The sequence below is a fragment of the Sciurus vulgaris genome (genome assembly GCF_902686455.1).
Source record: "Sciurus vulgaris genome assembly, chromosome: 2".
In the NCBI taxonomy this organism is placed as follows: Eukaryota; Metazoa; Chordata; class Mammalia; order Rodentia; family Sciuridae; genus Sciurus; species Sciurus vulgaris.
Window position 1 is genome coordinate 121,095,391 of NC_136462.1, and position 17,862 is coordinate 121,113,252.

Sequence of the window (17,862 nt, forward strand, 5' to 3'; positions counted from 1 at the left end):
AAAGTGTGAGAAAGAACAAAGGAGGCCAACCTACTCCAGAGAATACAGCATTTGTCCATTCTGAGGATGGATCTTTCACGACCTATGCACATGTTAAATGTCCCACTCTCACTGGATGCAGTGGTGCACACCCCCAATCCTAGTGACTCGGGAGGCTGAAGCAAGAGGATCTCAAGGTCAGCCTCAGCAACTTAGTGAGGCCCTAAGAAATTTAGCAAGACCCTGTCTCAAAATTTAAAAATTTTTACAATGGGCCGGGCATGGTGGCAAACGTCTGTCATCCCAGTGACTTAGGAGACTTGTTGCTCCCTGTCAGGCAACAAGGTCCGATGTACCTCCTCAGGGCCCGCCTGAGGAGAATACGGGCGAGCAGGATGATGAGTGTAGGCGGCAAAGGAAACACACCACAGCCAGGAGGTCTGTCAGCGCACGAGGCACAGGAGGAATCTCTATTGTATGGGTCAGGCATATATAAAATCTTAGGGGGTGGAGATAAGCAGGCCAATCAGGGAGTTACACATAACTGGTTGCTGGATAAGAACACATTTTTCAGGTTCCAAGGGAGAGCGGCAGTACAAGGAAGTCCTGGTAAACTGTTGGCGAGTCAGGCAGTGCCACGTATGAGGAAGAGGTTGCCATGAGGGTGCAGTCGCCATTATAGGGTGCGTCCCCTATAGAGACTGAGGCAGGAGGATGCAACTTAGGATGCTAAGGCTGAGCCAGCCTTAGCAACTTAGCAAGATAAAAAAAATTTAAAAAGAACTGGGGATATTGCTCAGTGGTTAAGGACCCCTAGGTTCAATCCCCAGTACTGCCAAAAAAAAAAAAAGTCCCACTTTCACTCTCAGTACTGTCACAAAGGCAATTAAATGGCAACATGAGTTTTGGTCCCCACATTCAAACTACAGCAGGAGACAAGGCCTGAGGTGAGTGGACAAACATACCACATGGATCACCTAGGAATCAAGGAAGAGAGTGTCAGAGAGGAGGAGACTTCAAAGGCAATCCCATGTGGCCACCATCCAATGGAGGAAGAGAACTCTAATAATATTTTTTCCTAATTTACATACTTATATTTACTATGAAATTTCCTAAATTAACTCAGAATATTATTAAATGATTTTTGAGATATAACTCACCATAAATATTGCTCTTTAAAGTATAGAATCCAGAGATGTTTATTCACAACATTTGTGCAACCTTCCCTAATTCCGGAACATTTTTATAACCACAGAAGGAGTAGCAATCCAATATCAGTCTCTCCCCATCCTAGGTAACCTCTAATCTCCTTTCTGTTTCTATGGATTTGCCTTCTATGGACATTCCACATAATGGGAATTGTATAATGTGTTCTTTTTTTGTCTCCCTTCTTTCACTTGGCATGTTTTCAAGATTCTTCCATGTTGTTAGTTTTGTTAGGGCTGCCCTAACAAATTACCACACACTGCCTTAGACAACAGGACTTTTCTTGCAGTTCTATAAACTAGAAAGCCAAGATCAAGGTTTTGGCAGGGTTATTTCTGAGGCCTCTCCTTGGTCTGTTAAGCATCATCCCTCCCAACTTCAGAGTCTTTACTCTTTGTGCATACATGACTATGATCAGTCCCCTCTTCTGACAAGGACACCAGTCATGTCAGATTAGAGCCTACCCACATGACCTCACTTCACCTTAAATACCTTTTTAAAGTCCTATGCCTCAATGCATTCACATTCTGAGATACTGAGAATTAGGACTTCAACAGGAATTTTGAAAGAATGAGGTTCAGCCCCTGACACAACACTAAGTTGTACTTCCTCCTTCCTCTGGCAGAATTATACGCCATTATACTGATATACCATATTTTATCTGTTCATCAGCTGAGAGACATTTTAGGTTGTTTCCATTTTGGGGGGTATTATGAAGGAGGCTGCTGTGAACATTCATGTACACATTTTTGTGTGAACATATTTTCAGTTCTTTTTGGGTACATAGTTAGGAGTATCACATGAATCATATTGTAACTCTGTGTTTAACTTTCTGAGCAACAAACGGTGACCCAAAGCAACTGCACTAGTATGAAGGTTCCAATTTTTCCACAATCTAGGACTTTACAGTGCTGTTTGAGCTGGGCCCCACTCCCTCGTTTCCTGTTAAAAACGGCCCAGAGTACAGTAGCTTCCTGCTTTGAGTTCCTTAACCTCTGCTGAAAGGTTTCCCTCTCTCCCTCCAGTTCAGGAGCTCAAAGTCTGTCATCCCTACTCTAACCTCTAGGGGGCAGCTTTCAGCAGGTCTTCAACAGTTTCTAGAAGAGTTTCACATCAGGGCTGGGAGTTGGTGGTAATGCTCAAGGGTAGAGAGTCCTTGCCTAGCATATGTGAGGCCCCAGATTTCATCCCCAACATGGGGCAAAAATCATAGCTGAATGTGAACAGAAAGGGGATTTAATTCTGCATCTCTCTTACCACTATAAAAGTGACTATTATCTCAGAGAATAAACAGCCTAGATTAATGATCAGAATCAACTGAGGATCCTATTAATGTGCACTTCAGTGGTTCTGGGGATGGAACCCCATCCCCACTCACACATACTAGGCAAGCTCTCTACCACTGAGCTACAGTACCCCAGTCCTCCTCCTGAAAGATTCTGATCCTATTGGTTTGGAATTCAGCTCAGGCAATTTGTATTTTTAACATGTGTTCTAGGTGATTTTTACATTAAGCCAAGGTTGGAGGGCCTGGTGTTATTAACTCTCTATCTCCCACAGTAATCTGGCTTATTTTGCAAATGAGAAATTGTGGCTCAGAGAAGTAACTTGCCCCAAATCATAGGCTTACTTCCTCCAACACCTATAATCTTTCAAGACAACACCAGATATATTTGCAATCACAAATATATAGCTGAGGGTAAAACCCACCTCCATGAAGGGCTGGAAATCTGATATGGGCACCTTGGCAATCACCCCATTTTTATTCCTTATTTCCACTGAAGGCAGTGAGAATATCTTATCTATTAGTTTCCTAGGGCTGTCGTACCCTTAGTACCAGAGTTGGGTGGCTTAAAAGTTAGAAAGGGAAAAAAAAATCATTTTCTCACCATTCTCAAGACTAGAAGTCTGAAATCAAGGTTTGCTCTCTGAAATTTCTAGGGAAGAGTCTGTCCCATGCATTTGTTTTAGCTTCTGTTCATTGGTGGCAATCCTTAGAATTCCTTGGCTTGTGGATACATAACTCCAATTTCTGCCTCCTTCTTTTTTTCCCCTCAGGATGGGTCTTTATATGTTGCGCAGGCTGGTCTCAAACTTTTGGACCCAACTGACCCTCCTGTCTCAGCCTCCCAAGTGCTGAGCCTACAGTCACATGCCCCCATGCCTGGCTTCCTACCTCCATCTTTACATGGCAATCTTCCCTCTGTGTATGTCTCTGCATCTCTTTTCTGTCTTATAAGGACCCTGCATTTGATTGGGAGCCCACCCCACTTTAGTAAAACCTTATCTTAATTTCATAATTTACTTTTTTTTTTTTTTTTTTTTGCAGTACTGGGTATCAAACCCAGGGCCTTACACCGGGCTCTACCACTGAGCTATATCCAACCCTTATTTTACATCTTAATATGCAAAGCCTTATTTCCCAAATTAGATTATGTTTACAGGTACTAAGGGTTAGGAGTTCAACATGTCTTTCAGAGGGACACAATTCAACCTACAATACCTGTAAGTATCAGAAACAACACTGGCAGGGGGACCCAAGGGCCCAGATGGGATAAGGAAGCTGTGGTGGGGACAGGGGCAGTTTTGACCACTGGCTATGGGGCTAGACAGTTATGAAATTCGTTGTGACAGAACAGTTGAGAAACTTGGCTCAGGAAGTGTTTAATCATTCAGTCAGCAACTCTTCAATGACTTCCCATGTGCCTGGAACTGAGGCGGGAACAAGGTAGGCAGAATTCATTCAATCATGGACTTATGCTTTAGTTGGGTAACTGACAGGCTCACCAAAGTGATGAGGGCACAATTACTAACTAGTATCTGTGTCTGAGAGGAAGAATTCTGTGTCAGAATTATTATTATTATTATTATTATTTTGTACTGGGGATGGAACCCAGGGATGCTTTCACCACTGAGCTATATCCCTAGTCCTTTTTTAAATTTTTTATTTTGAGACAGGGTATCACTAAGTTGCTGAGGACCTTGCTAAACCGCCGAGGTTGTTCTCAAACTTGGAATCCTCCTGCATCAGCTTCCTGTCACTGAGATTACAGGTGTACTCTACCATGCCCAATCTATGGCAGAATTTTATTTCCTTCCTTCCTCCCTCTCCTTCTGTCTTTCCTCTCCTCCTCCCCCTCCTCCTTCTTTCCCCATCCTCCTTTCTTCTATTACTTCTTTCTTGTTCACCTGGAGTTGTTCCAGCATCTCAGTGACATAAAGGGAATTAATGTGTCACTAGTGGTCAGAGCAATGACAAAAACTGCCCAACTAATAGGGTTAGGAGATGGAGGGAAGGGTTAGTAGGTGAGTGTGGTTTGGTCCAGGTCTTCCTCCAATTGTGCAGTGAGTATACCCTGGCAGATTCATGGCTAATGGGCAATAGCACCTAGTTTAACCAAGTTGATGCTGCAAAAACCTTCTTTATCAATAGTAACAAAACAGCATGGTATTGGCACCAAAATAGACAGGTAGATCAATGGTACAGAATAGAGGACATGGACACAAACCCAAATAAATACAATTTTCTCATACTAGACAAAAGTGCCAAAAATATGCAATGGAGAAAAGATAGCCTCTTCAACAAATGGTGCTGGGAAAACTGGAAATCCATATGCAACAGAATGAAACTAAACCCCTATCTCTCACCCTGCACAAAAATCAACTCACAATGGATCAGGGACCTTGAAATCAGACCAGAGACCCTGCATCTTATAGAAGAAAAAGTAGGTCCAAATCTTCAACTTGTTGGCTTAGGATCAGACTTCCTTAACAGGACTCCCATAGCACAAGAAATAAAAGCAAGAATCAATAACTGGGATAGATTCAAACTAAATAGCTTTCTCTCAGCAAAGGAAACTATCAGCAATGCGAAGAGAGAGCCTACAGAGTAGGAGAATATCTTTGCCACTCATACTTCAGATAGAGCACTAATTTCCAGGATATATAAAGAACTCAGAAGACTCTACACGAAGAATACAAATAACCCAATCAACAAATGGGCTAAGGATATGAACAGATGCTTCACAGAAGAAGATCTGCAAGCAATCAACAAACATATGAAAAAATGTTCACCATCTTTAGTAATAAGAGAAATGCAAATCAAAACTACACTAAGATGCCATCTCACCCCAATTAGAATGGCGATTATCAAGAATACAAGCAACAATAGGTGCTGGAGAGGGTATGGGGAAAAAGGTACACTCATATATTGCTGGTGGGGCTACAAATTAATGCAGCCACTCTGGAAAGCAGTGTGGAGATTCCTTAGAACTTGGAATGGACCCACCATTTGACCCAGCTATCCCACTCCTCGGCCTACACCCAAAGGACTTAAAATCAGCATACTATAGAGATACAGCCACATCAATGTTCATAGCTGCTCAATTCACAATAGCCAGACTGTGGAACCAACCTAGATGTCCTTCAATTGATGAATGGATAAAGAAATTGTGGTATATATATATATATATATATAATGGAATATTACTCAGCTATAAAGAATAATAAAATTATGGCATTTGCAGGCAAATGGATGAAATTGGAGAATATCATGCTAAGTGAGATAAGCCAATCTCAAAAATTCAAAGGACAAATGATCTCACTGATAAGTGGATGATGACACATAATGGAGGGTGGGAGGGGGGCAAGAATGGAGGAAGGAGGGACTGTATAGAGGGAAAAGGGCGGGAGGGGTGGGGGGAAAGGAAAAAGTAACAGAATGAATCAAACATCATTACCCTATATAAATGTATGATTATGCAAATGAAATGCTGTTACTCCATGTACAAACAGAAACAACATGTATCCCATTTGTTTACAATAAAAATAAATTAAAAAAAAAAAAACCAAAAAACCTTCTTTATTATTTGGTCCTTATCTAGAAGGTCCCCCGGGATGCCAGAGAGGCAGGCTAAGTCCTGGCCATGTAGGGTTAATGCTCCAGAAGAAACCTTCCCCTTTCTTGGTTGTAATGGCAGCAAAATCCTGCCTAAACTGGGTAGCTCTCAAATCAGCCCCATCTCCATTTGCATCACCACTATCTCCACTCTTACCTCCCTGTAGCCTTTAGTTCTAGTTGCCCCTTCCAATCCACCTCCCACCTGAGTAGGTGTCAGAGGAATCTCAAACAGCAATTAGATCAGGAAGGATCTGGGGCACTCCCTGGCTTCCTTGGGGCCCTTCACTACCCTATGACCTGGCTCCCAGCTGGTACTCTAGTCCCATTTGCCTGTCATCTTCACTCTATCCTTCAGATACCTGTGGTGGCCTCAAGACCATAGGCAGCATCACATCTTTGTGTTCTACTTGGAATACCCTGTCCAGTTCTGTCCAGCTGACTAACTTCTGATCTTGAGAGAAACAGCTCCATCAGCACCTCTGGGCAAATTAAGTGCCCCTTCTTAGAGTTCCCACCTTCTTTATCGTCACAGTGTACCCATAATTTACGTTTCTTTCCACTACACTGGGACCTCTTTGAAGTAGAAACAATGTCTGATTATTCTGTGATTCTACCCTTGAACCCCACCATGTGCCTAGACTGGGAACTGGTACAACAATGAAAGCTTGTTGAATGGATGAAGGCCCAGATGGAAGTCCACCACCTCTCTGACCATGCATTATATATTCTTTTTTTTCCTTGTACTGGGGATTAAACCCAGGGGCACTGTACCACTGAGCTACATCCCCTGCCCCTTTTTATTTTATTTTTTATGGTTCTGAGACAAGATCTTGCTGTTACCCCGACTGGCCTCAAACTTGCAACTCTCCTTCCTCAGCTTCCCCAGTAGCTAGGATAATAGGTGTGTGCCGCTACCTTGGGCTCATGCATTACATATTCTCAGAACATATATTCTTATGTTCCCAAATGAATTTTGATTTTGTGACCTAACAGTTTTCTGAGTGTAAGATTTCGCTGCCACCCTAGACCAGAAGTGTCAGAAGGCAGCATGGAGGCAAGCTAAGCACCAAGCAAGCCAAACAGGACACTCCTGGATAGAGGCCACTATCAGAAAGATGGGGTCTTGCCTGTAATCTGTCCCTTTGGGGGTCTGAGGCAGGAGGATGGCAAATTTGAGGCCAGCCTTAGCAACTTAGGGAGATCCTGTCTCAAAATCAAAAAATTAAAGGGCTGGAGATATAGCTTAGTAGTAAAGTGCCCCTGAGTTCAATCCCCAATTCAAAGGAAAGAAGGAAGGTAGATAGAGTCACACAAGGGGGGACTTCCTACTTCTCTCATTCTGCCTCTAGTCCTTTCTGAAGCAGCTTTGTCTCTGAGGTGCTCCCCTAGCTACCCCCTCCCCTTTTGTCTAGGACCTCTTAGGTTTCTACATCAGCCTGGGGATGGATGTACAGGGACATCTGTCACCTTCCTTTGGAGCCTGCTACTGGGACAGCAGGGTCAGAGGGTAAGACAGATGAGGTGCTCACAGGGTGGGTCCACTGGTAAGTCAGCACATCCTTGGAAAGGCTGGGAATCAAAATTACCAGGGTGGGGGTATAAAGAAGGTGGTTCATGATCTTTTTCTTATATGGGGACAGGTTAATGCTTTGAAGCTGTGGAAACAGGATTCTCTCTCCCCCACCTCCAAGGAAGTTTCTAGCCTGGAAGGGGACTTACCTGGTTGTCACAAGAGAAAGCCTCTACAGCCTTCTCTCCCTGACTAGCAGACTCCTGGTAACTAGGCAATCAATACTTCAGACCACTGGTGGTCCTGGTAAACTGGCTTTCTTCCAGAAACCAGACCGGCTTCCCTTAAGCTTTAGCATGCAGGTCTCATCCAAGTTTTATCATTTTCTTTAGATGTCGCAGTCCAGGAGCAGCCCAGGGTAAGGTACCTTAGTTGTCAGAATAGTTTACACTCTTTTCATGCTTTTTTGAGTCACATCTGGGAGAGTCAAACACCCCAAACCCTTGGCCCTCCCCAGGGACTCAAGAATGGGAAGTCAGAGCTGGGAGTGTAGCTCAGTGGTAGAGTGCTTGCCTAGACTGCTCCAGGCAATGAGTTCAATCCCCAGCACCACAAATAAAACTAGGATATCAGGGAGGGCAACTATTGACTGTGTGGATGACAGGGCTCAAATTTACTTATCCAAAGCTCAAGGGGAAATATGGGGCTCTTCAGGATGAAGAGCCCCTCCTCTAACTGCAGAAACCTACCTCTTGTCACCAGAAGGATTTATTTCAGGGTTCTGCCAATAAAGTGAGTTATGAATATATTCTTCCTCATTTCTTTTCCAGGGGTGCTGCAGAATTGCACAGGGTGGGATCTGCTTCTCAGATCCTGGGGCTATAGCCCCTGCCGCCCAACCACTGGAGCTCTTCCAGCAACAGCACACCCTCCTCCAGCTGACTTGGATTTGGGCAGAGGATCCGAGGCCGTTATCTTTCCACAGACAGCTGTGCAGGGCTGGAGGCAGCGGCTTATCAGGAAGCCTGCAGTGATTCACAGCCCAAGTCCCAGCTTCTCTGCTGAATAGTAATTTCCAGCAGTGGATTTGTGCTCAGTCTTTCTCCTCCCCCTCTCCCAAGGGTGTACTGTCCTTTTGCAGAGAGGGCAGTGAAGGGGAGATTCTACCCATGGGGATGAAGGCTTTGTGCCAGCCTTCTGGATAGGGCTGTCTGTTGGGAAGAGGTTGCAGTTTTGGGGATCTCCGCAGAATCTGCCATGCTTGGCAGTGACCCCCAAGAGAGCTCATCCATGCTCTCCTTCCTTCCCCTCCCAGAAAAGCAATGTGCTGCTCCCTTTCCCTTTGTGGGGAGATTAAGGGACACAGCCCCCCGCCCCCTCCAGTCAAAAGCGCCTGATTTCAGACCCAGCCAGTGAGAGCAGGGGAGAGAGAAGTCAAAAACTGGGCAATATGCCTCTTGCACCATTTTGAACGTGTCCAGTCTCTGTGCCTGACCCTCCCTGGAGACTCTGAAGGGTAAGGCTGCGGGAGGGCAGGCCAGAACTCTAAAAGTTAAGGCTAAGAATCCAAAGGTTAAGGCTGAGACACAAGGGAAGCAGAGCTGAGTTGTTACTGCACAGGCAGGTGATCAGGAAAAAAACCCAAGAACGGAGCCATTTTTGTGTTTGTTTTATTGGGAGGGACTTCAGCTGTGGGACTCAGGGGAGGAGTCATGGAAAGTTCTGTCCCGGGTGCCTCCCCCTGGTTCAGCATGGGGGAAGGGAAGATATTAAAAGTGGAAGGAAAACTAAAATGGAACAGGTTCCAGGGTAGGGGGCAGGATTGGACCCCCACATCTCGGACTATTCTACCCTTAAGCAATCAGTTTCTCATTCCTGACCTCCTCTATCAACGGTGGAGGTGATTCCAAGACCTCTCCTCGGCTCCCTTCATGAATGCTGGGCGCCTTTAACCCCTATGGGTCCCAAACAAGACTTGGGTCCCACTGCCCACCATTCCCTCCCTGAAGAAGGTCCCAGTATAGCCCGGGGTGGCGGGGGGGGGGGGGGATGATGAAGGTGGAGTTCTACATCTTCAGATAACACAGTCGGCAAAGCAACCATTCCATGAAGCTTCCCTGGGCTCGTTGGGATCCTCTCCTGCCATTCTTAGGTCCCCTCTCATCGCCTTGGGGTCCATGTTGCTGTTCTGAGGAGGTATATCCAAGACGTGGGCTCTTGAGGATCCAGGAATGAAAAGCTAGGGGTGAGTTTGAAGGTACAGGTGCTGGGGATGAGATCCAGCCTGTCTAAATAGCCCAGAGTACAAAGTTCTCAGGCAGTCCGGTCCTCGTCTGCAGCCCCGTCCTGGTCCGCAGCCCCTGGCTCAAGCTGCGACCGCTTCGCGGTACCTTCTTCAGCTGTCGACTCCCCTAGGCTCCTCTTGGACGTCGGAGCTGTTGGTGGGGAGGAAGGATCAGGATGGGGACTCGGGGGCTGGTAGCCGGGTTGCTGCGGATCCAGCGCGTCCTTAGAAAGTAGGATGGCGAGGCTGGGCACGTTCTTAAGTACACTGAGACTGGCCGCGGGCTCGCCAGGCGTCTGAGCCGGCGTGGGCCCAGGCGGGAGGCTCTGCCACACCTCGCGCACGCTCCGGTAGCGCAGCCGCGTGACCTGGTGCAAGCCCGCCAGGCGGCGCTTGAGGATCTCGGCGCACGTGACGGTCTTGGTGGTGGCCCGGCCGCAGCCGCTGAAGACGATGGCGCGCGTGGCTGGCTGCGCCATGCTGGCGGTGGCGAAGGCCAGCAGGTTGCGGATCTTGCTGCCTTCCTTGACCCGCATGTGCACCGCGCCGGGTGCCAGATCGGCAAAGGGGCCTGAACCCGGGCCGTCCCCCTCTGCCCCACCCCCCGCCGGCGCCTCTTCGGAGCGCACCTTACGGAAGTTCTCCATGCACTGTCGTCGCCGGGACCGTCAGCTTTGCCATGGGACTGCCTCAACCCCGAGGCTGCATGGCCGCGGGTCGCGAGGGCCGGCAGGGGTAAGGGTGCGGGAACAGCGTGGACGCTGGCGGGCTGGCTGGAACCGTGCAACCCTCAGTCCCCACTTCTCTCGAGTGGGCGCTGCTCTACTCTGCGCTCTCTCATCCCTGCGCTCCGCGCCTTTAGCAGAAGCCCCGCCTGGGAGCCCGGGAGGTCCCGCCCCCTCCTCAAGGCCCCGCCCCCAATTCTCCCCTGCGGAGCCCAGTCCCAGCCTCACCAACCTTTCCGAGTAAGTCTTCCTGCCCTGCTGTTAGGGCATCGCGGCCGCGTTCGCAGCGGGGCGCATTAGCATCAGAGGGTGCTTTGGGAGGCGAAGTTCCCCTACAGTGGCCATCAGTCCTCCCTGAACCGACCCTCATAAAGGGGCAACCTAAATTAAGCTATGCTTGCGATGCAAACGCCTTTTCAAGCCAGGTCCATAAGCCTTTTCCAGTTCCAATTGAAGGGCGCCCCTAGTCTTTCCCCAGGGAGAGATTTGCAAGCGGCCTGCTGGGGCCTCGCTCCCCCAATCCTCAGGAGAGACTCCCCTCCCTTCCGCCTCCTAGTATTCTCGCCTCAAGGACAGCGGGTGCACGGTCAGCAGAGTGCGGGAGGCGCTGACTGCAGCTCCACCCCGCGCCTCCCCTCGGATGACTATGTCGCGACGTGGTCCTCGGCTAGCGGCCAGGACCTGACCCGAACTCGAGGATATCAGTCCCCCGCCCCAACACACACACACACTCAGGCGCGGGGGATGATGCTCTGGCCCAGACCGTTCCCTAAGGTGGATGAAGAAAAGAACAAGGAGACCCCTCAAAAGTCGTTAAGCTCCCTCCACCATTCCTGAAAGTCCACTATTAGAGAAGCATGCTGTAGCGTATGCCAGGCATTGCTCCCTGCTAACGTGAATCCCCCCTCCTCCCCACACACACACACACACACACACACACACACACACACACACAGCCTCTCGCTTCCTCCCAGGTGCAATTCGTTGTCAGTCAGCCTTGGCCCCTGGAGACCCAGTGGTATCCTTTTTCAAAAAGGAGATTGAAGTGAAGGCAGATTTTGAGAGAGATTGGGAGGAAGGTGTGGAGCCCAAGCCTTGGTGTGTATGAAGCTACTGGATGCCCTCTTTGGAAACTCCACAGGACCGAAGGGAGAGGCTCGGGGTCTCCTGCCAGGTGAGACGAGCAGCAGACAGGACACTGGGACAGGACTCACGGACAGGAGAAAGAGAGAGAGAGAGAGAGAGAGAGAGAGAGAGAGAGAGAGAGAGAGAGAGAGAGAGAGAGTGAGTTAGAAGGAGAGAGAGAGTTAGTTTTCTTCTTCCATTTTTTTTTTTTTTCTTTTGTACTGAAGATTGAATCCAGGGGCGCCCTATCACTGAGCTACAGCCCCAGCCCTCTTTTTATTTTATTTTGTGATACTGGGGATGAAACCCGGTGCCTCATGGATGCAAGAAGGCAGGCACTTTACCACTGAGCTATATTCACAGCCCCCCAGCCCTCATTTAATTTTGAGACAGGGTCTCACTAATTTGCCGAGGCTGACTTCTAATTTATGATCCTCCTGCTTCAGTCTCCGAGGACGCTGGAATTACAAGCGTGCATCACCGCAACCGGAGAGAGAGCATTTGAGAAGGAGCCTGACCCTCTCTAAAACTGCTTCAGGGCATCGCCCTCCTTTCTCCACACTTTTCACACACACAACAGCCGGGCAGACTTGGTCTGGGTGCTGATGACTGAGGAAACGCAGAGGGAAGGAGCATCAAGGATTGGGGCAGACTGGCGCTCCCCAAAGGGGTAGGCGCGTGAAGGTGCTAGGGATTGCTGGGCTTCAGTGTATGGATGGGGCTGCCTGGCCCTCCCCCAACCCCTTTTGGAATCGAACTCGGGACCACACGCATGCTAGGCGAGCATTCTACTTACTCTGCCTCCTCTCTCCCGCGACTGTTCTCCATTTGGCGTAGTTACAGTTCTCGGCCCCTGCTATTCAGAACGCGGGGTTTACCTTTTAGCCACCCCTTCACGGGTGGCCGCAGCACTTTTGCTCCCCAAAGTATGAAGGGCTGAACCCCTTCGCCATCTCCTGCTCGTGGGTTGGGACTAGGGGCTTCTGAGTGTGCTCTGCACCTGGACTAGGCCCCTCCCCAGCTCCAAGAGGAACCCCGATAGGAACCGGATCAACCTCGGAAGACACAAAGACTGTGTGTAGAGTGTTCGGAACCGCAGGCTCTGTAAGGCCCGGATGATGAAGAGACTTAAAAGAATGGCAGTTTCGGAAAGGCCTGAGAATATGTCTTGGAAAGACTAGAAGATTCAGCCGGGCGTGGTGACGTGCCCGTGATCACAGCGATTTGGGAGGCTGAGGCAGGAGGATTGCAAATTCAAGGCCAACCTCACCTACTAGCAAGGCCCTAAGTAATTTAGCGAGACCCTGTCTCAAAATAAAAAAGAACTGGGATGTAGCTCAGTGGTATATTACCCCTGGGTTCAATCCCAAGTACGGGGGCGGGGGTATGGAGACTGGAAACTACGTTGGAACCAGCTGGTTGCGGAAAAAGCCAGCTCCCTGGGAGTATGCAAATCTGGGTTGAATGGTCATTTGAAAGAGATGTAGGCAAGGGTCTGTAATTTGGAAGAAGGGGCCTAGGAGCTGCAGTTTGGGTAGGGTGAGGATGGGGCTGCTGTGCGTCCACTCAAGCTAACCCACAAGGACGCCGCCGCCCCCGCTCCGCACCACTGCCATCTGCTGTGGAAGACTCCACCTTCACTTCACTCCTTAATCGGTGGAGGGAGAACGCTAAAAAGGCCCGCATCCCCTCCCATCGGCCCCTCCCTTTCCTCCCGCTCCCTCTGCAGCACTTAAAATGTAAATGTACATCGTGATTAGCCGCGGGGTCGCTAATTACAGCTGAAGCCATTCATTACACTGTCAGCGCGCGTCGTAGCCCGCCGGCTGTGCGCTCGATCCCGGCCGCCGAGGGGTGGCGGCGCGGGGGATGGAAGGAATCGGGACTGTGAGTTAGGGTGAAGTGAAGGCTGGGGGCGAGCCGAGGCGGAGACGGGGGCAGGGAGCCCAGCAAACTGGTTAGGCGGAGGTGTCAGGGAGAGAGAGTAACGCTGGAGACAGGAAGGAATGGGAGGAGAAGCCGGGAGAATCCCCAGGAAGGGTTGATGTGAAAGCGGAAACCGGGATGCGGAGCCGGTAGGAACCCAGGGCAAGAGGGCCCAACTCGGGAATTTGGATAAAATGAACATGTCCATTTGTGCTGCGCACCACGCAATGGTTAGAAACACGGGACGACAGTCAGGGTCTTGTTTAGAAATACGAGTGCCCGCCAAACACACAGTAGGACTCGAACGCATAATCATAAAAAATTTATTTACGTATATGTGTATTTATGTATGTAAAATGTATTTTTTAAATACCTGCAAGAAATCAGCACACCGTTATCGTTGACCTCTACAGCCACATTCGGTTTTTGTTGCCCTCTTAAAGAAAGGACTACTATATGTGAATACAAAATTCAGTACAGGACAAAGTCGGAACAGGCTGTATAAATGAGATACTGACCCTGAAGCCTCAACTTCATTAGCTTCTTTCTGCCTGTGTGACCTAGGACGATTTACGCCTTGCTTTGTCATTCATAAAATGGGGCTAACTATAGTAAATGGCCTTGTTGAGCTTTGTGACAGTCAAAACCTCTGCGGCTAAATTCTCAGGAAATTTGGCTGTTATTATTTTTCATATATTGTGATTCAAATACATTTCTAAAATTGTAAAAGGTAGACGAAGAGAAAGAAAACTGATGAAAGGGAAAGGAAATAAGAAAAATCCTGGAAATAGCGGTTTTCCTAACATGTTAGGAACTGGCGAGTAGCAAATGAGATTCTTTCCATTCTCAGAAGGGGTGAGACGCACAATGGGGCACCAGTCCCTCCAAAGGCCCTTCCCAGCCGGGCCAAAGCTTTCACCGCATGACTGAAAGGAATTCTTCCTCAGTGTTCTGGCAGTAAGAGGGAGGAGCTCTGGCCCCTGGTGCTAATCCCAGCTTCTCATGGCCAGGAGCTTGGGAGCCTGCAAGTTAGGAATTAGAAAGTTAGGGAGCCAGAGGGAACAAAGATTTATCAGGCACCCACCAAGTACCCAGAATTAAGCCAGATACTCTCACAGGTCGGTTCCCTGATTTAATCTCTAGACATTCTATAAAGGAGGGTCTCATTATTGTTTGAGAGATGTGGAAAGGGAGGTCCTGAGAGATTAATAACTTGCCCAATGTGTCACATCTAGAAAGCTGGAACCACAAATATCTGAATCTAGGAACTCTAGCTCATTTTACTGTCTTAACTGAATGTAAGAGAAAAAGAAGCAGGCACAGTGGCACATGCCTGCAATCCCAGTGGCTTGGGAGGCTGAGGCAGGAGGATCACAAGTTCAAAGCCAGCCTCAGCAATTTATCAAGGCCCTAAGCAATTTAGGAAGACCTTGTCTCAAAATAAAAAATAGAAAGGACTGAGGATGTGGCTCATTGGTTAAGAGCTTCTGAGTTCAATCCCTGGTAAAAGAAAAAGAAACATTCATTTTGGTTTTATCTTTGATTGACATATAATTGTACAAATTTATGTAGTACAATGTGATTTTTTTTGTTTATATCAGCTTTATTCATAATAGCACCAAATTGGAAGTAACCTCAAAATCCTGCAACAGGAAAATGGTTAAAAATGTGGTATAGCCACATCATAGAATACTACTCAGCTATGAAAAAGGAACAATACTGATACAACAACTGGGTAACTCCAGAGAACTGTGAAGAATGAAAAAAAGTAAATCCCAAAGATTATACACTATATTATTCTATATATAAGTACATAACATTCTATTTTGTCATTCATAAGCAAATGCTTTATATTCTAATATTTCCCTGGGTGAATTTCTTCATAATGAATATGATTGCTTAAAAATCAGTTCATAAACTATTCTACTTGCATGATTTCATTGTCTCCCATCTTTTAAAAAATTTTTTGTACATATATATAGGGTAATAGTGTCTGTTTCATTCTACTGTCCTTCCCATCCCCACTGCCCCACCCCTCCCTTTACTCCCCTCTGCATAATCCAAAGTAATGTGATGTTTTTATACATGTATACATTGCAAGTTCAAATCAGGGTAGTGAACATATCCTGTCAAAAAAGAAATTTTTGGATGATTAGAGCTGCCCACTGAAGGTATGGGTTGGCTTTGATTTGGGAGAGAAAACCCAATGTATTGGTTGTCTGTTACTGCATAAAAATTTGCTGCACAACTCACGTAAGTTAGTGGCTTAAAACCATAAACTTTTCTTTTTTCTTTATTTGGTGGTGCTGAGGATCAAGTGTAGAGCATCATGCATGCTAAAGCAAGTGCTCTACCATTGAACTATACACCTCAAGCCCCACCAACATTTTTTTTTTGGGGGCAGGGGCAGGTACTGAGGATTGAACCCAGAGGTGATTATCACTGAGCTACATTCCCAGCCCTTTTTATTTATTTATTTTTTTGAGACAGAGGTCCACTAAGTCGCTTAGGGCCTCACTAAATTGCTGAGGCTGGCTTTGAACTTGTAAATCCTACTACCTCAGTCTCCTGAGTCACTGGGATTACAGGTGTGTTCCACTGCGCCTGGCAACATTTATTATTTTGAAAAATTTCTGAGGGTCAGAAATCCAAGAGCAGTTGAAGTGGTGAACCTAGCTCAGGGTCTTTCATAGACTGAAGTCAATTTGTTGACTGATCTGGAGGATCCACTTCGAAGCTTCTCATATGTCTGTTGGTTGGAAGACCCCAGTTCTTCCACTGATCTGCTGACATAGAAGCTGCCCGTGAAAGAGATGAGAAAGAGGACGTGGGAGCAGCAGGCAGCTGCAGTACCTCTTATGGCTTCCTCTGAAGTTGCACATCATCATTTCCATCTTATTTCCACTTTATTCTACTAGTTGGAAGTGAGCCCAGCCCACATTCAAGGGGAGGGGGATTAATCTCCATTTGAAAGGAGGGGTATCAAAGTATCTGTGGATATTTCAAAACCATAACAGAAAGGGAGTGTTTGGGAAGCAAGTTTAGGATGAAAAGGATTCCAGCAGGAATTAATGTGGAAGCAAATATGTGGATAGATCATAGCCTTGAATAAGAAGAGCTGAATTTACTTCCTGGCATACAGCAAGCCCCTAATAAGTGCTTGTTAAGTACTTTTCTAGCATGTGCAAGGCCCCAGTTTCAATCCCGAGCATCACACACACACACAAAAGAAAAAAAAGAGAAAGAAAGAAAAGGAAAAGAAAATAAATGCTTGTCAAATTAATGCATGAGTGACAATTTGTCTCACATTGTTTCCATAGTCAAAAGAGCAGTGGCCAGCCAGGCACATGCCTGTAATCCCAGCAGCTCTGGAAGCTGAGGCAGGAGGACCATGAGTTCAAAGTCAGCCTCAGCAATTTAGTAAAGCCCTAAGCAACTCAGGGAGACCCTGTCTCTAAATAAAATATAAAAAAGGGCTGGGGATATATGACTTAGTGGATAAAGGCTCTGGGTACAATTTCCAGTTACCTCCCCGCCAGCCCCGCAAAGAAAGAAAGAAAAGAAAAAATAGCGGCCATTTTACAAGGTTTTCCTGTAGGGTTGAGTGGGGTTATAGGTATCAAGAGGGTATCAGAGCTCTTTGTAAATTTAAGAGTGCTAGACAATGATGCCTGAAGGCCATTGTGACCTGGGAGAAGGGAGAGGGCTCTGCCATAAAGGAGTCCTTGCTGGAGTCAGGAATCTCCCATTTCAGACAGAATCCCAGGTCCTGGGCTAGTGCTCTAAATTCAGTCCCCAGTCTCAACTCCTTTTTGGCTCATCATGTCTCACCTCCAATTATTGCTTTTTTCCCTTGAGCCAGTCAGGACAGGACTTAGGAATCCTATCACCAGCCAAACACCCCACCTTTAGGCAGTTCTACCTCCCATTCTGTCCTTAACCCCACAGATGGGGAAGGGGATGTTGCATTACAGACCTAGTGAAGGGTGCCACTTGGGAACAAGAGCCATTAATTTTGTATGAATTTAGTTGTTTTCCTAGGACACAGGTCAAGTAGCCTACCTGAGAGGCAGAGGAAGAAAGGGCTACATGGGGCAAGATATGAAGGAGGAGAGGGGTCTGCATAAAGGGAAAGGAGACCTCCTCCTACATCTCCCCAAGAATTGGGTGCTGCCATCAGGTCCCCTATCCTTCTTCCAGACTCCAG

General features: G+C 47.3%; 1 protein-coding gene and 1 pseudogene across 2 annotated transcripts in view; one reads left to right on the forward strand and one right to left on the reverse strand.

Moving 5' to 3' along the window:
- LOC306654365 (acylphosphatase-1-like) overlaps positions 1-17,862 on the forward strand; it is a 157,651-nt pseudogene that overhangs the window by 24,671 nt on the left and 115,118 nt on the right. The window lies entirely within an intron of this gene.
- Positions 9,250-10,752, reverse strand: RPP25 (ribonuclease P/MRP subunit p25). The gene has a single exon (XM_079125600.1). The coding sequence runs from the start codon at positions 10,524-10,526 to the stop codon at positions 9,909-9,911; it is 618 nt and encodes a 205-aa protein (XP_078981726.1). The 5' UTR covers positions 10,527-10,752; the 3' UTR covers positions 9,250-9,908.

Excerpts from the sequence above, each read along its gene's own strand:
- RPP25 (XM_079125600.1), bottom strand. The coding sequence starts at position 10,526 with ATGGAGAACTTCCGTAAGGTGCGCTCCGAAGAGGCGCCGGCGGGGGGT.